Genomic DNA, 24,072 nt, shown 5'->3' with positions numbered 1-24,072 from the left:
TAGTTAGAATGACCGTACGAAACGTGTAAACCCGTTTTACCCCAATTCTTCACATAATGTATGTGTGAAGTTATACCTTACTCATTATTTCAGCAAGAGGCTGTAAGCGGCTCACCAAAGTAGTTTCTCTTGTGTAAATCAGTTCAGGAAATCGATTGAAAATACTTGGAATGACCGCACGAAACGTGTTGACCCGTTTTACCCTAATTCTGTCCCTTTCACTTGTGTGAAATTATACTTACCCAACTTTTCAGAAAGAGGCTGAAAGCGGCTGATAAAAAGTAATTTTTTTATGTTAAATACTTCAGGGAAGCAATTGAAGGTAGCTAGAATATCCGCACGAACCATGTGTACCCGTTTTACCCAAGTTCCTCTGATAACTCAAATATGAAGTTAAACCTAGCTGTACTTCTCCGAAAGAGGCTGACTGCAACTGATGAAAAATAGTAATTCTTATGCACAAAAAATTCGCGTTCAGCCTGTTTTTGAAATGATGAGTAAGGTATAACTTCACACATACATTACGTGAAGAATTGGGGCAAAACGGGTATACACGTTTCGTGCGGTCATACTAGCTATCTCCAATCGATTCCGCGGAATTTTGTACTTAAGAATAACTACTTTTTATCAGCCGCATTCAGCCTCTTCCCGAGAAGTACAGCCAGGTTTAACTTCACATGTGAGCTATGGGAGAAATTTGGGGTAAAACGGGTACACATATTTTGTCCAATCATTCGAATTATCTTCAATCAATTCCCTGGACTATTTAACATAAAAAAGTTACTTTTAATCAGCCGGCTTCAGCATGTTTCGGAAATAACGAGCAATAATTGGGGTAAAACAGATACACGTTTGTATCTGTTTTACCCCAATTATTGCTCGTTACATGCGGTCCTTCCAACTATCTTCAACTGATTCTCGGGATTTTTCTACATAAGAATTACTACTTTTCATCAGCCGCATTCTGCCTCTTTCCGAAAAGTACAGCCAGGTTTAACTTGAGCTATGGGAAGAAGTTGGGGTAAAACAGATACACGTATTTTGTTCGGTCATTCGAACTACCTTAAATCGATTTCCTGGACTATTTGGCATAAAAAAAATAGTTTTGATCAACCGCTTTCTGTTTTTTTCTGAAATATTGAGTAAGGTGTATGACCACGCTTGTATTATGTAAATAATTGGGGTAAAACGGATACAAACGTTTCGTGCGGCCATTCCAACTATCTTCAACCGATTCCCCGGATTTTTCTATATAAGAATTACTTCTTTTCATCAGTCATCTTCAGCCTCTTTTCGAGAAGCACAGTCAGGTTTAACTTTTCACTTGAGATATGGGAAGATTTGGGGTAAAACGGGTACACATGTTTCGTGCGGCCATTCTAACTATCTTCAACCGATTTCCCAGAATTTTTTGCATAAGAAATACTACTTTTGATCAATCGCATTCAGCCTCTTTCTGAAATGTAGAGCCTGGTTTGACTTTATACTTGAGTTATGGGAAGAATTGGGGTAAAACGGGTACATACGTTTCGGGCGACCAGTCTAACTATATTCAAACGATAACTTGGATTTTTATACATAAGAGTCATCACTTTTGATCAGCCGCATATAGCCCTTTATCGAAATATAAAGCCAGGATTAACTTCAAACTTTAGTTTTACGGAGAATTGGGGTAAAATGGGTGTATACGTTTCGTGAGATGATTCTAAATGTATTCAATCAATTTTCTGGACTTTTTTACATAAGAAATATCAATTTTTGTCAGCCGTTTCCAACTTTCTTCCGAGTTATATGCTCAGTTTTGAAAATAAACTCAAACGAAAAGGAGAATTGGGGCAAAACGGGCATGATAGCGTACTTTACGGTCATTTTAAATACCTGCAATCGGCTCCGTAGACATTTTTACATAAGAAGTATTCATTATTGTTTACAACACTTTGCCTTCTATCAAGCTATTGAGTAAAGTCGCGTTTTAGGTCCATTTTTCCCACTGTGCATTGGGTCATAGTTGACATGATGGCAAAGTTCCAAGTAGTTGACGTTAGAGAGTTTTGATCTTGTCTTGCTCTATACCAAACCGCAAAACAACTGTTTTCAAAACAAATCCAAAAGAGCGAAGCCACAACCAGACACTCAATTGGAATTCACAAAGCGCTTCAGCTTTTATTCACTGTCGAAAACATTTATATTTTATTTCGTTCATATTACCAGAATTGTGTCGAGACATGCGGAAAAGCAACAAGTTATGACTTTGGCATTTCACTGGAACGCGCCAGATACTTATTTGCCGACTCTTGCAAAGAGTGAAAGCATTGCTGTCGCCTTACTGGCGACGCCGATTTCACTTATCTTCGACGACCAAGTATCATAAAATAGCACCCAGCTCGTGCGTTTTTCGTGCAAAGACCATGCTTGCGACAGTTTTCGCCGAAATCGACATAGCGAGTTTCAGGTTTCATATAATGAAATAGACGTCTTTCTGATATGGTTCCCTCAGCAGTTTGAATAGCAGATAGCAGAAAACGTTTTTGCAACTTTTAATGGGAACTGCTATCATAGCATATTTTACCATATGGTAGTACTCAACGAACTGCGAAATGAACCCAATAAAACGTTGAGAAGGATTATACAGGAAAATTGGTTAATAATGTGTAAAAAAAATAAAGTTAATTTATGACTCGTAATTGCGAAATTTCTTTGAGCTATGCTTTCGATACTCAAGGAGCTCCTATTGTCCTGGTTATTTCGTTTTTCTCAGCTCATATATCACGGTTATCTTTTTCGACCACGACCTAGCTCAACACCGATATTTTCTCCGTCCCTCTTGTGGTTATCGGTTTTACCATGTTAGCCATTTCAACTTGTTTACAACCTATCCTTCAACCACTAGTAAATCAGAGGTGTTCTTGTCTGAGACGGTGCGCAGCAGCACCGAAGTACCGTTCGAATTTATGACAGAAATATAAACAGGGCGGATCCAGAAAAAAATTTTTGGGCGTCTGAAATTTTAATTTTGGAATGAATGCGTAATAGAGTAAAGACATGTCAAGTGATCCTCGATTTTTTAGCAAAATCACAAAAAACTCTTTTTCTGTTCATTAAATCAGCCCTTAAATTCTATTGCAGGATAAAATTGTAAATTTTATACTTCAAATTTGCTTTAGGTAATTGCATGAAGTTTCGCATACTTTTAGTTTATAATGGACTTTACACTATATTATAAAAATATATTTATGGCATAATTGTGTAACTAACAGTCCTTTGCGTCAATTTTAAATTTACAACACCATTTGTTTTTGTTTTCTTCATGCTGAAAAATTCTAGTATGTCAAATTAATTGGAAAAGTTTCATCCTCAATAATCTATTAAATAATTATCTATAAAAGTAATATATAACTACAGTCTGCTTCCTCATCTCATACAGATCAGAAGCAAAAAAACGCACCGCTTGCGAACAGCATACAAATCTCGACAAATATATGATTAGGTCCTAAAAGCCAACTGTCAAAATCCACTTTGAATGGAAATTCCGGACAAACCGTTACACGCCAATCACAGATGTTGGTAGTAAACGAAAGAGAAAAGTTTTCTCTTTCATAAACTGTTGTGAACTGTGTTCGACTAGTAACGGTTTGTCTGGAATTTCCATTCAAAGTGGATTTTGACAGTTGGCTTTTAGGCCGTAATCATATGTTTGTCGAGAAATATACTACCCGCGCCGCGCCGCTCTAACGTGTACGTGTAATATATATGAAAGTTCCGTTGCACATAACTGTGAGTGAAATGAGTGCACCACAAAATAAATTTCGCCCATTACGGGAGAACACAATCGCGATTGATTTTTCACAAACTCGTCTTAGACCTTCAGTGCGCGAGGTGGAACAGATGGTCAAGGTGAAAATGGAACTTGATCTTACCGAGGTTTCACACGTCCAGCTTCACCACACGAGGCAAGTAGTTCTTATAACGTTCAACTCCTCAGCCGAAGCAGAAAGATTCGTAGCAAAGAACAATATGTAACATGACGTTGAATATGAAAACGTCAAAACTAAGATCCCCGTGTATATGGATCTCGATCTAACTGAAATAAAACTTCATGATTTGGCACCTCGTACTAGTACCGGCTGTACCAACCTATACCGTCTTACTTGACTTTCGAGGGAAAATCATCCCAAGGTGTTAACTACATACAAAGAACCCTATGCACATATCCTGGGTAGACGCCTACGTGCCAGTTCTGTAATCAGACGGCACATTACGGTAAGCCATGTGCCAAAACAACTAAAGCAAACTCATCTACAACCACCACTATCAAACAGCCTTCAACATCTTCTGATACACAAAAGACAGCCGGCCTAAAAATGAATGCCGAACAAACAATATTCCACGGCATCTCAAAGCTATCAGTTAACGTACGCAGAGAAGAAATAAACAAGAACGAAGACGGCTATATCAACGTAACTCGAAAACAAAAAACACCAAAAGGCTAACAGCGACCACCAGAGCCAATCTAGCGATGACGATATGGACACAAACACGAGCGAGGGAGAAGGCAGACAGAATTGGTCACTGCACAGTGACGTCATGCATTAAATGTGACAGGTGATGGTCCTGTTGATTACATTTTGAACTTAAAGATTATTCGTATTCTCAAAATGAAGCATTTGAAATATATTGGGAATCATGTTTTTAGAAGAATAAATGTTTCCTAGAACACCTTACAATTAAATTGTGCTATTCCCTACTATGGGAATATGTATATGAAAGATCCAATAAGTGAACTAATTATGTGTTTACCAATTAATTCTAGTGTTCTCTGAATCGGTAAGTAGTTTTGCGGTAAAATTTCTTGGGAATTAATTATTAGCACTAAGCTTATTTTAATGGAAATCAAATTTATTAAGTCCAAACTGTACACAAAAGGACCAATACTTGCCAAATTTGTGAGGTTAAGGCATTTCATACAATGGTCTATTATCAGCAAGCGGCAGAGGGTACACCCGACAATCGCTCACCACCAAGAAAGAAAATAAACACAAGAAGCGGAAAGCAGTGCGCCCAGGATAGTCGACAGAAATGATACTCGGTGGTTTATACTTTTTTCTATCTGAATTTAAAAATTATTTGTATTTATGAAATGTATACTATTTTCAAAATGGCGAATGACCCTCGAGGTTAAAGCCTTAATAAATAATAATAATAGTATATAACTAACATTATCATTATTATTATCGAAATGATGCATCACGACAAGAGGTTCTTAAGGATCCAAATACACTAAAAACTTTTTCTGACGTCTCTGAAACGGTAAACATTTGATTGTTGATAATTAATGATTGAGAAACGCGAATAACTTTTAAAAAGGGAGTAATTTCACAAATGAATTGTTTTTATTGTAGCAAAATTTCAATTATCTTGACAACTATCCCAGTTTTGAAGCTTTTTATTAAATACTAGCTAATACCCATCGCGCGTTGCTGCGACACTCTGCGAAATAGGAGGAAAACACAATTTGTTCCAAAGCGCCATCTGGCGGGCAGATAATCTCCAACTAATAGCACACAAACACGCCCCATACCAAATACCTACTGTGTGCAAATTTTTACGGAAATCGGTTAAGCCGTTTGAGAGTCTATAAATCATATACATACAAACTTTGACTTTTATATATATAGATAGATAGATAGATATTTCGATTCGAAATGTATTCTGCAATAAAATTACAGTTTGGTCTGTCGATTAGTATAAAATTTAAAAACATAAATAAAGTTATCGTTTAAAAAACTTTTTGTTGATAAGTTCTCCATCATACAATTACATTCAAAATGTTTCTCTTCTATTGGACTCATTAATTCATATCTCCGGATCGAGAAGTCCGAACGAAACAATTCGCAAGACATCTTTGAATTAAAAAACAAGTTGAACGTTCCAATATCCTGATAACAATTCAAGGTCCAGCAATAAAGTAGAAACACCAGATAATGCTAAACGATGCCGCCAAGCAAAGAGGAACGACAACGAAAAGATGAAAACAGAAAGACTGGAACCAATATAAATTGCATTATATATTGAGTAGTCATTCTTCAGATAATGAGATTTTCACAAACATTCCACGTTCCCAAATGCATATAATTTGACTTATTTATTCCTTGTTTTTAAATCGTACTCACCTTTTCAGGGTTTGAATTTTATGGATTTTATTCGTTTTGTTAATTTTACGCGTTTTGAATATTGGACGAATTTAAAGTATATGATTATTTCATTTTTATCAGTTATTTCATTAAATTTTATTTTTATTCGTTTTGTTCATTTGAGTTAATTTTATTCATTTCATCTATTTTATTCGTTTCATTCTTTGGATACATTCTGACCAATTTATTCATTTCATGAAGTTTAACTTATTTCATTTAATGCATTTCATCCATATTTTCCAGGCCATACAATTTATTCAGATTGTTCATTTTAATATTCTTACTAATCTTTCTCATTCTCATTAAAACGAATTTAATCATTTCATCAAAATTATTGCTCTGACACAATTTAATTTATTTCGTGGACTGAATTTTATTGATGTAAATAAAGCAACAAAATTTTCTATTTTTTACATATAACGTTTCGACTTACTGCTTTTTAGTCATTGTCGGACGCCTACAAACATTTATTTAGCATTAACATCAATTTGATCATAAAAACTTACAAAACTAGCATTCTAGCAATAACATATTAACTAGCATAAAGCAATAACAAATTACAGTCAATTTTATTTATTCTATTTGTCTTATAACTTTTTAAATACTGTTTAATTTTCCATTTAAATAATTTAAGTCATTTTATTCAGTTTATTTTACTCTTCTTTTTGTTCATTTTATCAATTCCATTAGTTTTAGTCAATTTATTCAAACTGTTTATTTTATTGAAATTATTAATTGTATCAATGTTATTTATTCATTTATTTATTTTTCACTTTAATTTCTTTTAATTTATTAAATTCATTCATTGAGTGTTCACACAGCTTTCGTTGCTACCAGTCGCGTTTACTGAGTTCCGTTTTAGTATAGAAGTGTTCCTTTGTGCATACCGTGTCTGCGTTTCGTATAGAGTTTCGTGTAGGGTTTCATACACGTTTGTTGTGTATTGGGTACTAATGCATCGCTTTACGAACCCACATGGCCGCGGAAAGTGGAGATTTTCAGCTTTCTCCTAACTGTGTAGATCAAAAAAAAAAAACTCCGATGAAAACGGGACGCCCGGTGGATGTGATCCCACGCCAAATGAAATCATGGCGGACCCCCAATCAAATGGTGATGCTGATGGTGTACCAAACCGTGATTCAACGCGCATTAGAGCCTACCCGGAAATGGCTAAAGGACCGTTTACGATATATTTCCGACAAGTGGGAAAACCCCTAAACGTGATACAAATTGCTAAATACCTGACAAAAAACTTCCCTTCGGTTCAGGAAATTAAGAAGGTTAGGGTAAACAAACTGAGAGTCATTGTTAAAGATCGAAAGGAGGCTAATAATATCGTAAACTGTCAGATTTTCCGAATGGAGTACCACGTGTATATCCCTTGTAAAGATGTAGAGATTGATGGCATCATCTCTGAATCGATTCTGGACTGCAAGGAATTGTGTTCGAATGGTGTCGGAAGAATCCGAGATTCAGGGCTTCCCTCTGTACCAATTATCGAGTGCAGAAGATTAAACACTATTGACGGTAGTATAGACAAAAAGAAGTATTCCCCTTCCGCTTTGATCCGCGTCACATTCGCGGGAAAAGTGCTGCCTGATTTTGTTGAAATCGAAAGGGTATTGATCCCAGTTAGACTATTCATACCCCGTGTCATGTATTGCCTATGTTGTAAGCTATACGGACATACTAACAAATATTGTAGTAATAAGCTGCATTGTGGTAAATGTGGTAGTGATCACGAAGATACAGCTTGCCCATCGGAAGCTGTGATAACCTGTCTTCACTGTAGTGAAACTCTTTCGGATTATCGCGAGTGTAACACTTACAGGAAAAGAACATTCAAGTAAAACAATCGCTTTCCGATCAAGCCCGAAAGTCATACGCGGAAATGGTGTGCGCTGTACCTGGTATTGACCTGTTACAGAATCGATACGCTATTCTTGATCAAGTCACGGAAGACAACCACGTAGGCACAACTATAGGTAGACCAATAATAAAACCAATTAAACGTAAAAACCTATCATCCCCAGAGGTAAAGAGAATAGAAAGCAAATATCTTCCAAAACCCTATTCCTTCAACATCGAAAACATCTCCCGGATCTCAACCACAGCATAACAAGCAATTTTTTACCCACCTGGTCTGAGTTTTCCGTTTTCCGACAACGTGTTTCCTCCGCTACCTAAAAAAACCGAAAGCAACGGTATGGGTCTTTTTAAGGTTCCTTCACCGTGTCAGAATCTATAAAAGATTTCGCTCAAGGTGCGCTAACGGTTTTCAGATCCCTCGTCCACTTCTTGGTCGAAAAATGGCCAATACTTGGAAGCTTCATATCTCTAAATGAATAATACAACCAATACAAGTTTGATTTCGATACTGCAGTGGAATTGTCGTAGTGTAGTACCTAAGATCGACAACCTTCGTGTTTTACTCCACAATAAAAACGCGGATGTGATTGCTATCTTCGAAACCTGGCTCACGGAAGAATTAAACGTTTACTTACCCTTATATAATGTGATAAGAAAAGATCGGGGGGATGGTTACGGGGGCGTTCTGCTGGGTATTGAAAAGGAATATGAGTTCAAGAATATCGAGATGTTTGGTTCAGAAAATGTAGAAGTTGTTGCTTGCAGCTGCAAGATAAAGGGAATTGAAGTTAATATTATTTCATTATATATGGCGCCCAATAGAAAATTAAACACGACGCCATTTAACGCGATGATTTCAGAAATTGCTAATCCACTGATAATTCTCGGCGATTTTAACGCACACGGTGTCGAGTGAGGCGAGGCATATGATGACCCTCGTGTCAAATTAATTTATGAAATCTGTGATGAGCGGAATTTAACAATTTTGAACAAAGGTGATATTTCGAGAATAGCTAGCCCCCCTGCTAAGGGAAGTAGAGTAGATCTATCTTTGGCTTCATCATCCTTGGCGCTCTCTTGTCAATGGAAAATCATCCACGATCCTCATGGCAGTGATCACTTGCCAATTCTAATTGAAATCTCTCACCCTGAGTCCATTAGTTATTCACCAATTTGATTTGACTAAAAATATTGATTGGAAATTGTACTCCGATCTTGTTTTAATTGCCTTAGACCAAATTGTCGACATGGAAGACCATATTGCTAAATACGAGAAACTAGTCAAAATTATAATTGATGCTGCCACAGAAGCACAAACGAAATCCTTACCGAAAGCTGGAACCACGAAGAGTGGAAAAGCAACTCCGGTGGGATGACGAATGTTTCGATGCATATCAAAAAAAGTCTTAGGCTTACAAAATATTTGGAGGAACTGGAACAACTGCTTCATTCAAAGAATATCAGGAGCTAGAATTAATTTGCACTAAATTGTTTCAATCTAAACGAATATCCCTATGGAGAATTCGTATACAATCTCTAAGCTTTTTCCTTAAATTTATCCAAAACCAAATATATGATTTTCCATTCATTTAGAAGATCTATAGCCCAACACCCTGACCCGTGTACTGAAAACTACATGATCGAGGAGACGAAAGTCTTCAAATACCTGGGTCTTTGTCTTGATTCCACACTTTCTTGGAACGACCATATAAAATCACTTGAAAAAAAGATCGCTTCATTATGTGGAGCTATGCGCCGGGTTTGTTCTTTTATCCCACAGCACGTGCTATTGAAGTTCTACTATGCGCATATCCATTCCCTTTTAAATTACCTTGTATCACCGTGGGGGCATGCCAGCATATCCAATTTAAAAAAGCTTCAAACACTTCAGAATAGATGCCTTAAAATTATATTCAAAAAGCCAATCATATATCCAACTATCCTGCTTTATACTAATAATTCTCATAACATATTGCCCTTGCTTGGATTGACTGAATTACAAACAATATTGTATGTTTTTAATGCACAGTACAACCCTCTAGCACATAATAACATACGGTTTACTACAGGCATTCGTATCTATACCACTAGGCAAGCCAATAATTTACAACGCACCAGGGCTTTCAGCAACCTTGGTCAGAAACGCATTTCCTTTGCCGGGCCAACGATTTTCAATCAGCTTCCTACTGAGTTAAGACAGATAACAAATCGCATCCATTTTGAAACAAGCTTAAAACGTTATTTGAAAAATAAAATTAGTGTGTTTTTAATATGAACTTAACATGAACTGCATAAACTTGATGTTCCCCCAAAAAGCTTTCTTTCTTTTCCTTTTCCATTTTCTTAGAATGTTAATATTAAATTTAAATTTAGTTTAAATAGTTTAGTTTAAAATCCGAATCTATTTAATATTAATACTACAGCGGGCCCCTTAAAAGGAATTATCGTTCCACTGGGCGCTCTTTGTAGCTATTATTTGTACATTATACTGTAATGTTTGTGCCGGTTACTTTCACGTGTTAATTTTGTCTATTTTTTCGTTCTCAGCGTCTTCGCGAATACCTTTTTTTTTCATTTTTGTGCTGACCTTTTTTTGTACGCTGAGAACTGATGTGTCCACTACCAGGGGGCTCTCTTTGGGAGCCTTTTGGTGTGGGGGTGAGAGGCGGGCCATTAAAAAAAAAGAAAAAAAAGCAAAGAAACATCAATGACAAACCTATGGAAAATGGCTCGATCGATGAGAAATCGGAACGAACATAACGAGGACAGGGAATACTCTGAGGCTTGGATCGACGAATTTGCAGAAAAAATTTGCACAGCTTCTGTACCTGTAAAGACTCCTGACTACTCCAGCACAACGGTGTCTGCATCAGCTCTTGATGAACCGTTTCATAGGACGGAATTGTCTCTCGCGCTGTTGAGTTGCAATAACTGGTGCCAAATTCATCACGTTCAGTAAAATTCACAAACAAAAATTTAGATTGCAGAATTGATAAAATTGGTTTAATGAGCTATACTGATCGATCAAATTCTGTTGTAAAAATTGCCATTGCGTTTAAACCAAAATGGGAAGCTAATTACTACTGCAAATAGCAAATACAAGTACTAGTTACACAAAAAACTTCCTGGCAACCTTAGAGCGACGTTTAGTAAGCAGTTGGTGCGGCATGTAAGTTTCGGTGAATGTCTCAATATTTTTAGTCTCACAGAGTCACACATACGAGCGTTACTCTTCGTAGACGTCCAACCATTTCCAAGTCGAGGAGCGCCGCGGGGAACATAACTCTCGACAAAATTGTCTGATACGGGAAATTCAATAAGTTTTATAAAGCTTAGACTTGTAGTTAGTCGATGTACCTCAAAAATAAAAAAGTTCGTGTTTCTGAAAATGTCTTAATGAAAATCGAAAAATCTACTATTTTACTGTTAAATTCACTAATTTTTCTTCAAAATAATGAGGCGAAAAATTTGTTTATTCACTATGCTATATTTCACCCTAAGGAGGAAAATTTGGTAAAAACCAAAATTTCTCACTAGTTTATTCAGTTTTCTGTGGTTCATCGACAGGCTACACATATTGGGTACCCTCATAAAAAAATCAAGTCAATTCGTTGATTAGTTTGATTAGATTATCGTGTTCGCCAATTTGAAAAAAAACGCGGTTTCGAGAAAAACGATATAGGGTGCCGCACATCAAATTGCATAACAGAAAAAACGCTGTACAAATTTCTCTTGAAAATTTGGGTAGAAGTAGTGTAGAGTGCATTGTTTACACTGTATTTTTTTTTTGCTGTCATTTTTTCAAAAATTGTTGCCGATATATTGAAATCTGCGTGTGTTATAGCAAATACGCGCGTGGAATGCATTGCTGTTTGAAACAAAAGAAGTTCAGCGTGGCCACCAAGATTGCGGGAGACTATTCTAGAAGTTCAATACTAACAACTAAGCGGATAAAAAAGAAGTCGATTATTTTTTCCCTCTACATCAGACGCCCTTGTCATTGCAGTTGCTTCGTTTAACATCTCCATCAGATTATGTTATTACTTTTCATGACAAACGTCGTATTGGTGAACTTCTCGACATTCGATTGTGTACAATTATGCTAAATTGTGGGCAAAAATATGTTCACAAGAATTTTAAAATGCCCCGGAAAGCTATTTCCAAAATATATAATCATATAAAAGTCAAATTTTACTGAACTTCAACGAGTTACTTAGAGCTACACCGTTTTTAAAACTCGATCAATTTTAGTGAACTCGATTTCAATGTCAGTTTGATCATGCTAAGTATAATACATAAACATAGAAAATTAAAATGGAATTGCTGCGGAACAATTTGACGTATTCTTTGATTATAATAGAATGCGAGAATGTAATCTACTTCCCACAAGCCACATCCTGCAAATTGGAACCGTTCGATACTTACCAAGCTTCAAATAGCAGTTGTAGAAAAAGTGCTTGCCCAGCAGCGCACTCAACAACCCGAGAATGCCTTGTGGAAATTCTGTGATGAGGAAGAGTAGCAAAACCGCCAACAGCATTCGAGTGGTGCGATCCGTTTGCTTTTCCTTGTCCATGTGTTTGCAATTTTTCTTTTGCTCTACATCAACAACCCGCCCGTCGACTATTTGCTTCATGCCTTTCGAATTACCCGTTAACTGTTTCCGCCTATGCTTTGCTTCCAGCAGTGCAGCAATTAACCGCAGGCTGAGAATCGTAAGAGCAATACATGGAATTAGCTTTATCACGACGCTATATATCCAGAAATTCACATTCAGCATCACCGGGCTTTTCTCCGCTAGCTCGGAGGGAAGAGTTCTGTAGAGGGTGACGTTTCTTGCTGGCCCGTTACTAATCGCTTTATAAGGATTTCCATCACCTCCTAGAATTTCCACGTGTGGTTTTATGCTAAATGTTAGATATAGTGGTATGCCAAGCAACGGGCAGACAATATAGGAACTTGTGATTGCGATTAGAGTGTTTGTCATGCTACACCATATGCGGTTTCTCTGTGGATAAGCCACAGCAATATAACGCCAAACCGCCAACGTCACTGTCAGCCAGATTGAAATAGTGTGACAAACTTGGGCAAAAATAGAGTGAAATATGACGTACCAACTCCAACTGTAGGTGAGTCGTTCCTCCCGAGAAAATTTTGTATACGGACTCATGTAGACGGCATAGGGCAGGTAGTCTAGCATTACCAGCAAATCGGCAATGGCTAACCCCGTTAGAATGGCATTCGTCGGTGAGCGCATCTCTCGTCTCGTTAGAACCATAATGTTTAGGATATTCGCTATGCTGCCGAAGATGCACACCAGAAGACACACTATACCGTGGATGTTGGAGTAGCTGGAAAAGAATATGAATGGTAAAATTTTAACCATAGTTCTATTTTCTTTCATGACAGGTTAGGTAGTGGAAGCAAGAGTCATGTAATATACGACGGCATTAATTTGAAATTTAATATCCTACCACTTATTTGAAAATTCCAACTTGAAATTTAACCGTAGAGTGAAACAGGGCGAGGCGGCTATATCTTTTTGTTTGTGCATCATTAAATGTTCAGCTCTACATGGCAAGCATTGGTTACCGCAGTTTGTGTACAATCGCGTTATTGGTTACAAAGGCAATATTTCAGTTAGTTACTTTTGTTTACCATTCGTGTTTGTGTTTGTGCGCATGTAAGATTCAAGCTTGAAATATTTTTCAATGTTTTGTGAGTCGCTTATTTCATTAAAACCAATAAATATATTAAAATAATATTTCTTTCTAATCATTGGTATATAGCGCACACCTTTTAAAACTATATACATATTAATAACCTATACCAATGATTGTAAATTTTAAATTCGAACAGTGGATTATTTTGTCCATATGCAGTACGGTGTCAGCAAGCAAGTCGAAAACAAAAACTTTTTGCAGGAAGATACGGCGAGTCGTCAGAGTCTGCAGACCGAGTAGCATGTATCTATCGACGCAAGGAGGCAACACAACTGGATCATTCCATGGATGTTTCCTGAGAGCGAATCATACAAAACAACTTTGTATATGTTCTAGTCGGTCACGTCGAACGGCATGGTATGGTATCCACACTTGCAAAGCGTACTCCAGAACACTTCTCATCAGGGAACAGTAAAATGCTTTTTAGTGCGTAGAAATCATCGAATTCCGTGATGCTCTCCGCTTTAAGATGACCAGCATTCCGAAAGCTATACAGTTGTCGCGATGATATGGTCGGAAAAGCTCTACTTCCTATCGAAGACCACTCCCAAGTCACGGATCGAGTCAACGGTTTCAATTGTTTTTCCTTGTAGGCTAGATTCATAACGTCCAGTAGTAAGTAAGTGCTCGGAACGAATTACTTTGCATTTAGTAAAGTTAATTTCCATTCTGTTAAACGTGCATCATTCTTGAATAATACAGATATCTTCTTGAAGTGCTTCAAGGCGTCAAGTGCCGAATTGATAGTTCGGAGGATTTTCAGATCGTCAGCGTATAGCAATTTCGCAGACTTGATACGACTATAGATATCGTTAATAAATAAAATAAATGACTGCTTTGCGGGACACCCGTAGGTGTTCTGAATGTGCTTGGGCGCGTGTTTTTATAATCACGAATGCCGAGCGTTCTGAAATATAAGACTGCAACCAGTTAGTTAGCCAGGTGGGGAACCCTAAACGTTTTAATATCAGGAATGCGATGTTTTGCGGTACATTGTCGTAAGCTTTTGAAAAATCGATATGAATTGCATCCACGCTTCTCGACGGCGGGAAACAACATAGAAGTGTAAGCTATTAGGTTAGAATTTGTGGACCGTTTCGTGACAAACCCATTGTGATATTCCAAGATAATGTGCGATACAGCTTCATATGTGACGTTGTAGACCAGCTTTTCAAGAGCTTTGGAGAGACAGTTTTTTAATGAGATACCTTTGTAATTTTCAACATTGTGAATATTTCCAACTTCTTTCCATGCGATAGGAAAAATGCCTTTAGCGAGAGAACGGTTGAAAATGATTCACACTGGAAGAAACGCGGGCGAAGTGAATTGGGGCGAAAGATGATCGAGGCCAAGCTCTTTCGACGAATCAACAGCTGTAAGACGTCTCCACTACAACGGGACGAGGGAGATTTATGTTGTACGATGGTAATGTTTCCAAATATTCTTCTATATGGACGCTACAGTCTTTTAAGAACTCCGCGAAAGAAATCAGCAAACAGATTCACGGCATCAGCCGGAGATGGTGCGCGTTTCCAAGAAAAATTTCGTTTTCTGCTACTAGCGAAGTTCCAAAATGTTGCAGGGTGCTATTTTGCACACGATTCAAATACTCACGAAAGTCGTATTGTAATTCTGTCCGTCGAAGAGTATGAGATATGGTTAATTCAGCGCAGTTGGTTTATAGTGTGTACGCAAAAATCCAGCTAGAGGATCATTGCTACAAGTTGTTCACGTTTTTTGCTTACCGTCGAGATATTGTTTCTCCGTACCTAGGATTGAATGACTGGTATGGCGTTTTGAAATGCGACCAGCAAGTAGTAACTTGCCACTAGCCGGCGCATCTTCAAAAAAAGTCGGACAAAACCTAAAATGTTACCTAATTTGGTAAGTATATAAGTAAAGCTAAAAGTCGTAAAATATTAAATGCATTTTTCCACAGAGTGTCATTGAACCTTACTTATGCCTATGATCCCATTTTTATGATGGATTTTCCGTTAATGTTCACCAATATCAACAATATCATACAAAATGAAGAACACTTTTTTTAAATTCATTGCATAACGTGTTGGTTTACTGTAGATTGTCTAATTCTCTTTCACAAAACACCATGCACCGCCATATCAGTAACAAAACTTTATAATCTCCTTAAACCAGTTTGCGCCCCTAGGCGCATAACGAAACCATGATATTCGAAGAGTAGAGGTAATTTCCCTTAGAATGTATACTATGTGACCGTTCCGAAAATTTTTGCCTGATTCTACAGAATCATTACTGAAAAAGTATTTTTGATCTGACCACCTCAAACATAATTAAACAAAACGACATAATTCCAAGCAAATTTAGTGAATATATTATAATTGTTAATCAAGTTCTTTCGCTTCCTTATAAAATGAAACTAGTTGTGCTAAAATCGGACCAAAATCAAAAGAGCAACATGCATTTGAAGTGAACATAGTAATTGCGATTTCGGAAATGAAAATTAATAAAAAGTTCGAACATTGCTACGTTTAAACTGGATTTAAACAATTGGATTTTCAACGCATTTTCATTTAAATGTCAAAACAGGTTTGTCAGGAATGATTATTCTAGTTTATATGTCTGTTCTCAGTGCCTTTGCCGTGTAAGGCGAATCTCTGTGACAGTGGACGTTTGTTTCTTCGTAAATCGTGAGATTCAAATGATGGTCATCTCCCTAACACCCATTTCTGGGTTTGCTATAGACGATTATGAGTCAACGTGTTTGGTATCTTCTAGTCGCTTTGCAATAAGTGCCGATAATGAGCTGTGATCGAGTAAAAACGTACAACAAATATGAATCTATCCCGCCAGTGCGTTTTGATGAAAATCGCAAATTTTTTGAAAAAATGCTAAAATTTAATGAGTTTGATAAATTACTGAAAACTCAAAAACATAAGTAGTCTAACAGATGTCATTCCAGTCTACAAACAAGAAGGATCAACATGGAACAGTTTTCAAACCTCTATAGATTATTTTCTTGTATAATATGTCAATGAAGTCAAAAATTGCGATCTTTTAAAGTGGGATAAATGATCCAAAAAATTTTCAACGTTCAAGATCACCTAATATAATAATCCTTGACTTTGAAGGTTTGACAGCTTCGGGAAGTTATCAACATAAAACAGCGCCTGCTTTGATATAGAAATTTTAGTGATTAATTCTCATAGAGGTAATTATGGTGAATTAATTTTTCAAAAATATTAAGAGACATGGTGCCTTCAGCAAAGTTTTTGATAATGTCATTTCAAACAATTTTGTTGAAAATATGAAGGCTACATGAATTCAACATATAGGGATTTAAATGGACTGGGCCTGCTATATTTCTTCTTAGTGAAGAAAAATTTAGGTGAAAACTATTTTTTTCTGCGCTACGGATAAAATTGTTTGAAACAATCATTGCGAGTTGAAAACACAAAACCTATAACTAAATTATGGATGGATGAAACTGAAACTTGCGTTTCGACTTCATCTCATCAGAATCCGACACTAACTTGGTGGGCGGACTAAGCTTGCGCCGAATTGATGCTAGCTCCTGAAAATGGAATCACTCTTTGTGTTTTGAGTCCTTTTAATATCTGGGAATTATTTGTTTTAAATCCAGTTCCCTTATTTTTTTTGTAAGCTTCAAAGGTCCCTTGAACGCAATGTGAATTTATTATTTAATTACCGCAGAAGAGATTTATCAAATACAGTAATTTCAGAATAGCTTGTTGTAAAAGTTTTCTACTACTATATTTCGATACTCTGAATATGTGGGATATTTATGTCTTTGACAAAGTTGTTTGAAATAGCACTTTCGAAAACTTTGCTGGAGACATTAAGTCTCGACCCAAATTTGGTTGAAGAGTGATTCTCGTCTATAGCGGACACTACACGAGCAGAAATATTGACAATAAATCATATATTGATCAATATATTGATGGTGTAAGGTCATCTAGAAAATATTGATTCTGTAGAATTTAAATGGGATTGATGGATTGAAGCAGTCTTGTCAATATATTTATTGACAATATATCTGTCTCGTGTAGGGTACGCTTATAAGTACTTCTAGGAGGATTAACCGTCAAAATTATTCTATCAGCAGATGAACAGTTTTACGTTTTGAAATTCTTCAATGTTACTTAACATCGAAATTTGGCAGTTTCGAAAAGAATGTGATCGTGACCGTTAAAAATTTATCGAGCATTAATTTTACTTTTCTTCATTAGTCAACCTCACAACTTGCAGTACTAGTACATAGTACACAAAATTTTAGTACGCCATTCATTGCATCCTGCTAAGAGGCTATTCATATAGTTGATAATACAACAAAAATCCAATGCTCATAAAACCGATCCTGACCTGCTAGAGACAAAATTACATCAGCTTTCAACTAGTTTCTGAAATGTTATTCTTGTTGTTAACCATATTGAATTGTTATCTAAACTCTACACCATCTAAAAAAATACATTTTCAGCAAATGTTGAAATGTATGTAAGTTTTCGGTAAACAAGCTTATGTTTTATATGCAATCAACCTATTCAAATTTAGATTCCCATTCAAAAAATTGTCTCTAATCCATATTTTGAAGCATCTTTCCAAAAATGAGCTCATGATAATTCAGACAGTTATTTTATTTTACATTGAAGTAATTTGACAACTATGGGATTTTGGCTAAGAGATAAGTTACAAGATCCCCTTCCCACAATTTTCCAAAAGTTCTCATGACGCTTTAAACACAGTTCTCAATGGAGTGATCAGAGAATATTTTTCCAAAAATATTTTGTGGAATATTAAATTGAATTCGTCAGCATCATTTTTTTTCAATCCAATTAATTTTGGTTTAAACCCCACCCCCACACCCTGGCTACGCCACTGTATCCCGCCTTGTGCAGGAAGGAAAAGCTTCCATAGTTTTGGTTCAGTAACCGCATTTTCTTAAAGTAAACTTGTGTATAGGAAAGCTACTTAACTCCATCTTCGGGACTTACAACAAAAATAGCCTGACAAATCCACATGACATATCTCGTGTATGTATACTTGTGAATAGTGCTATTGACGCACGTCTTATACTATATTTGTGTGGTCATAGTCAATATGACTGTCACCTACTAATGATTTCAAAAGGGTTGTATCATACTGTGGCAGAAATGGATTTTCACCCATAATCGGCAATGATGAAAATACACAGGCAGCTCAGATATCACTTTGAGAGGCACTGACTTTATGGAATACTGAAGTAGTATAAATCTGCATATACTCAAAGTAGGAAATCGCCCGACATTTGCACGATCTGACAGAGAAGAAGTGTACCCAAACGAAATTTCGCACGGAGTTTCGCACGGAATTTCGAACGGAATTTCGCACGGAGTTTCGCACGGAATTTCGCACGGAATTACGCACGGAATTTCGCACGAAATTCGCGCGGAGTTTCGCACGGCATTTCGCACGGAATTTCGTACGGAACTTCGCACGAAATTTTGCACGAAATTTTGCACGAAATTTCGCACGGAATTTTGCACGAAATTTCGCACGAAATTTCGTACGGAATTTCGCACGGAATTTCGCACGAAATTTCGCACGGAATTTCGCACGAAATTTCGCACGGAATTTCGCACGGAATTTCGCAAGAAATTTTGCACGGAATTTCGAACGAAATTTCGCACGGAGTTTCGCACGAAACTTCGCACGGAATTTCGCATGGGATTTCGCACGGAATTTCGCACGAAATTTCGCACGGAATTTCGCACGGAATTTCGAACGGAATTTCGCACGGAGTTTCGCACGAAGTTTCGCACGGCACTTCGCACGGAATTTCGCACGAAATTTCGCACGGAATTTCTCACGGAACTTCGCACGGAACTTCGCACGGAATTTCGCACGAAATTTCGCACGAAATTTCGCACGGAATTTTGCACGAAATGTCGTATGATACGGAACTTCGCACGGAACTTCGCACGGAATTTCGCACGAAATTTCGCACGGAATTTTGCACGAAATGTCGTATGATACAATTTCGCACGGAACTTCGAACGGAATTTAGCACGGAATTTCGCACGGAATTTCGCACGGAATTTCGCACGGAACTTCGCACGAAATTTTGCACGAAATTTCGCACGGAATTTCGGACGAAATTTCGCACGGAATTTCGTACGGAATAGCGCACGAAATTTCGCACGGAATTTTGCACGGAATTTCGCACGGAATTTCGCACGAAATTTCGTGCGGAATTTCGCACGGAACTTTACACGAAACTTCGCACGAAATTTCGCGCGGAATTTCGCACGGAATTTCGCACGGAATTTTGCACGAAATTTCGCACGGAATTTCACACGAAATTTCGCACGGAACTTCGCACGAAATTTCGCACGGAATTTCGCACGAAATTTCGCACGGAATTTCGCACGGAATTTCGCACGGAATTTTGCACGGAATTTCGCACGGAACTTCGCACGAAATTTCTCACGGAATTTCGCACGGAACTGCGCACGAAATTTCGCACGAAATTTCGCGCGGAATTTCGCACGGAACTTCGCACGAAATTTCGCACGAAATTTCGCTCGGAATTTCGCACGGAACTTCGCACGGAATTTCGCGCGGAATTTCGCACGGAATTTTGCACGGAATTTCGCTCGAAATTTCGCGCGGAATTTCGCACGGAACTTCGCACGGAATTTCGCACGGCACTTCGCACGGAATTTCGCACGAAATTTCGCACGGAATTTCGCAACGGAATTCCGCACGGAATTTCGCACGGCACTTCGCACGGAATTTTGCACGGAATTTCGCACGGCATTTCGCACGGAATTTCGCACGGAATTTTGCACGAAATTTCGCACGGAGCTTCGCACGAAATTTCGCACGGAACTTTGCACGGAATTTCGCACGGAACTTCGCACGAAATTTCGCACGGAATTTCGCACGGAGCTGCGCACGAAATTTCGCACGGAACTTCGCACGAAATTTCGCACGAAATTTCGTGCGGAATTTCGCACGGAATTTTGCACGGAATTTTGCATGAAATTTCGCGCGGAGTTTCGCACGGAACTTCGTACGAAATTTCGCACGGAATTTCGCACGGAATTTCGCACGGAATTTCGCACGGAATTTCGCACGGAATTTCGCATGAAATTTCGCGCGGAATTTCGCACGGAATTTCGCACGGAATTTCGCACGAAATTTCGCGCGGAATTTCGCACGGAACTTCGCACGGAATTTCGCACGGAATTTCGCACGGTATTTCGCACGAAATTTCGCACGGAATTTCGCAACGGAATTCCGCACGGAATTTCGCACGGAATGTCGCATGGAATTTCGCACGGAATTTCGCACGGAATTTCGTACGGAACTTCGCACGAAATTTCGCACGGAGTTTCGCACGGAATTTTGCACGAAATTTCGCACGAAATTTCGCACGGAACTTCGCACGGAATTTCGCACGAAATTTTGCACGGAATTTCGCACGGAATTTCGCACGGAATTTCGCACGGAACTTCGCACGGAATTTCGCACGGAATTTCGCACGGCACTTCGCACGGAATTTCGCAACGGAATTCCGCACGGAATTTCGCACGAAATTTTGCACGGAATTTCGCACGAAACTTCGCACGAAACTTCGCACGAAATTTCGCACGAAATTCGCACGAAATTTCGCACGGAATTTCGCACGGAATTTTGCACGGAATTTTGCACGGAATTTCGCACGGAACTTCGCACGGAATTTCGCACGGCACTTCGCACGGAATTTCGCAACGGAATTCCGCACGGAATTTCGCACGGAATGTCGCATGGAATTTCGCACGGAATTTCGCACGGAATTTCGTACGGAATTTCGTACGGAATTTCGCACGGAATTTCGCGCGGAATTTCGCACCGAATTTCGCACGGAATTTCGTACGGAACTTCGCACGAAATTTTGCACGAAATTTCGCACGAAATATCGCACGGAATTTTGCACGGAATTTTGCACGAAATTTCGCACGGAATTTCGCACGAAATTTCGCACGGAATTTCGCACAGAATTTCGCACGGAATTTCGCACGGAATTTCACACGGAATTTCGCGCGGAGTTTTGCACGGAATTTCGCACGAAATTTCGCACGGAATTTCGCACGGAATTTCGCACGAAACTTCGCCCGAAATTTCGCACGGAATTTTGCACGAAGTTTCGCATGGAATTTCGCACGAAATTTCGCACGGAATTTTGCACGGAATTTCGCACGGAACTTCGCACGAAATTTCGCACGGAATTTCGCACGGAACTTCGCACGAAATTTCGCACGGAATTTCGCACGGAATTTTGCACGGAATTTCGCGTGGAATTTCGCACGAAACTTCGCACGAAATTTCGCACGGAATTTCGCACGAAATGTCGCACGGCACTTCGCACGGAATTTCGCACGAAATTTTGCAAAATTCCGTGCGAAATTTCGTGCGAAGTTCCGTGCGAAATTCCGTGCGAAATTTCGTGCGAAATTCCGTGCGAAATTTCGTGCAAAATTCCGTGCGAAACTCCGTGCGAAATTCTGTGCGAAATTCCGCGCCAAATTCCGTGCGAAATTCCGTGCAAAAATCCGTGCGAAATTCCGTGCGAAATTTCATGCGAAATTTCGTGCTAAGTTTCGTGCGAAATTCTGTGCGAAGTTCCGTGCGAAATTTCGTGCTAAATTCTTGCGGCTCTTCGTGCCTCGTAAAAAAAGCAAATTTCAGGGGATTTAAATGCTTTTCTCTTACAAGAAAGGTAAATAGCATATCAATTTACCATTCCACCTCTTCATTAGAAGATAATATGTGCTTAATTAATTAATTAATTTTATTGTTGCTCAAGTAGCGTAAGACATTCATCTTTTTTATGCTACAACGATCTTACTTGGTAATGATTATTAACATTGAAAATTGAGTTTAACTAGCTTACTTCTGAAAATAATACAATCAATTTATAATTAGCATATTTTGAAAATTTCATAGCAATTGGTCGGGACAAATAAGTAATTTGAATTGAATTTTAATTATTAATTTATTCAAGAATGAGGTTTAATAAGTGTATGTACCATACGATATATTTTTCAGCGAATGCTGTACAATTTGAAACTTGCCGTCTTGTCTGCCTTACCCGGACATACTCTGCGAATGGATTCGACGTATAGATCCGTATCCGTGGTTCAACTATGCTGACGTTCATGAATCATGTGTAAGTATGTGCAGCTTGATACCGGCAGACGAAACTAAACAGTGGCACAGCTACTCTTCCATGAACTATACCGCGTAATTTGATGCTAAACTTGTGAGGATAATTGCCAAAAAGACAGCTACCTCTCATAAAATATAGTATTTCCTCGATGAGAAGACAAGGGTGTAGAAATGGCAATAGAACGGCACGAAACAAAATGTTTACAAGTTGGCGGGGACCAGAGGAGCCTTCGTACTCCGATAAACTGGCAAGAAACAGCCATGAACGAAGTGAACGCTTTCTTAATACACCAATCAATATCATGGTTTTAGAATAAATATGAACCTTGGTAGTGCATTCCGTTGCAAAGCAGAGCTTCTTTTTTGACACTGATTCTTAGAGTAGGGGAAACAGTGCCCATTACTAGTGAAACAGTACCGTTAGGGATTCAACAATAATGTTATTTGTTATGCGAACATTTATTGAAGCATCTTGATTTTAGAATTATCAAAAATTAATTAAATACTTCTCTTTGACTTTCACTGTATGATGCTAATAGTTGATATACGGCTTTGAACTACCAGATCTACTCGACTTATACGTGTTCGTATTTTTCTCAATTTAAATCAAAATAGTTTCAAACTTTAACAAGTGTCGCATTACTTTTATTTATTACATCTTCGATATATATCGTACAGATTACACTTAATGCTATTGCTAGTGTCAATGTTAAAAATTTCTAATTGCTAACTTATAATTAGATTTAGTGGTATGGAAGTCATAAACTAAAACAGTTTCGTTGAATCTGCTACAACATCTGTCTAGCGGATTGTTCTGGCCATATACTGTGCGGTGCCTGGGAATCCACAGAAGCGGACGATTCCTTATATCACGAGGGGGTACAAATAAATGAATCCTTGAGAGAATGTCGGGACAGTCAATATTGTTCGACAACATATCGAAAATGAACATTCTTGGCAAAAACGTGCGGCGAGACTACAGCGTTGGCAAATCTAGCAACATGCATCTATTATTATAAGGCGGAAGACGGATAGGGTCGTTCCAAGGCAATTTTCTGAGAGCAAATCGTACAAAACTTCTCTGAACGCGCTCCAGTCGGCTG

General features: G+C 38.2%; 1 protein-coding gene across 1 annotated transcript in view; it reads right to left on the bottom strand.

Moving 5' to 3' along the window:
- LOC131688840 (G-protein coupled receptor dmsr-1-like) overlaps window positions 1-24,072 on the bottom strand; it is a 140,415-nt gene that overhangs the window by 58,279 nt on the left and 58,064 nt on the right. The window contains exon 3 of the mRNA XM_058973399.1: window positions 12,486-13,411. Within this exon, the coding sequence (XP_058829382.1) occupies window positions 12,486-13,411 (926 nt within the window). The remainder of the gene's footprint in view (window positions 1-12,485; window positions 13,412-24,072) is intronic.

Source organism: Topomyia yanbarensis, chromosome 3, assembly GCF_030247195.1.
Source record: "Topomyia yanbarensis strain Yona2022 chromosome 3, ASM3024719v1, whole genome shotgun sequence".
NCBI lineage: Eukaryota > Metazoa > Arthropoda > Insecta > Diptera > Culicidae > Topomyia > Topomyia yanbarensis.
Note: the sequence above shows the minus strand (reverse complement) of the source record. Positions and strands in the feature narration are given on the sequence as shown.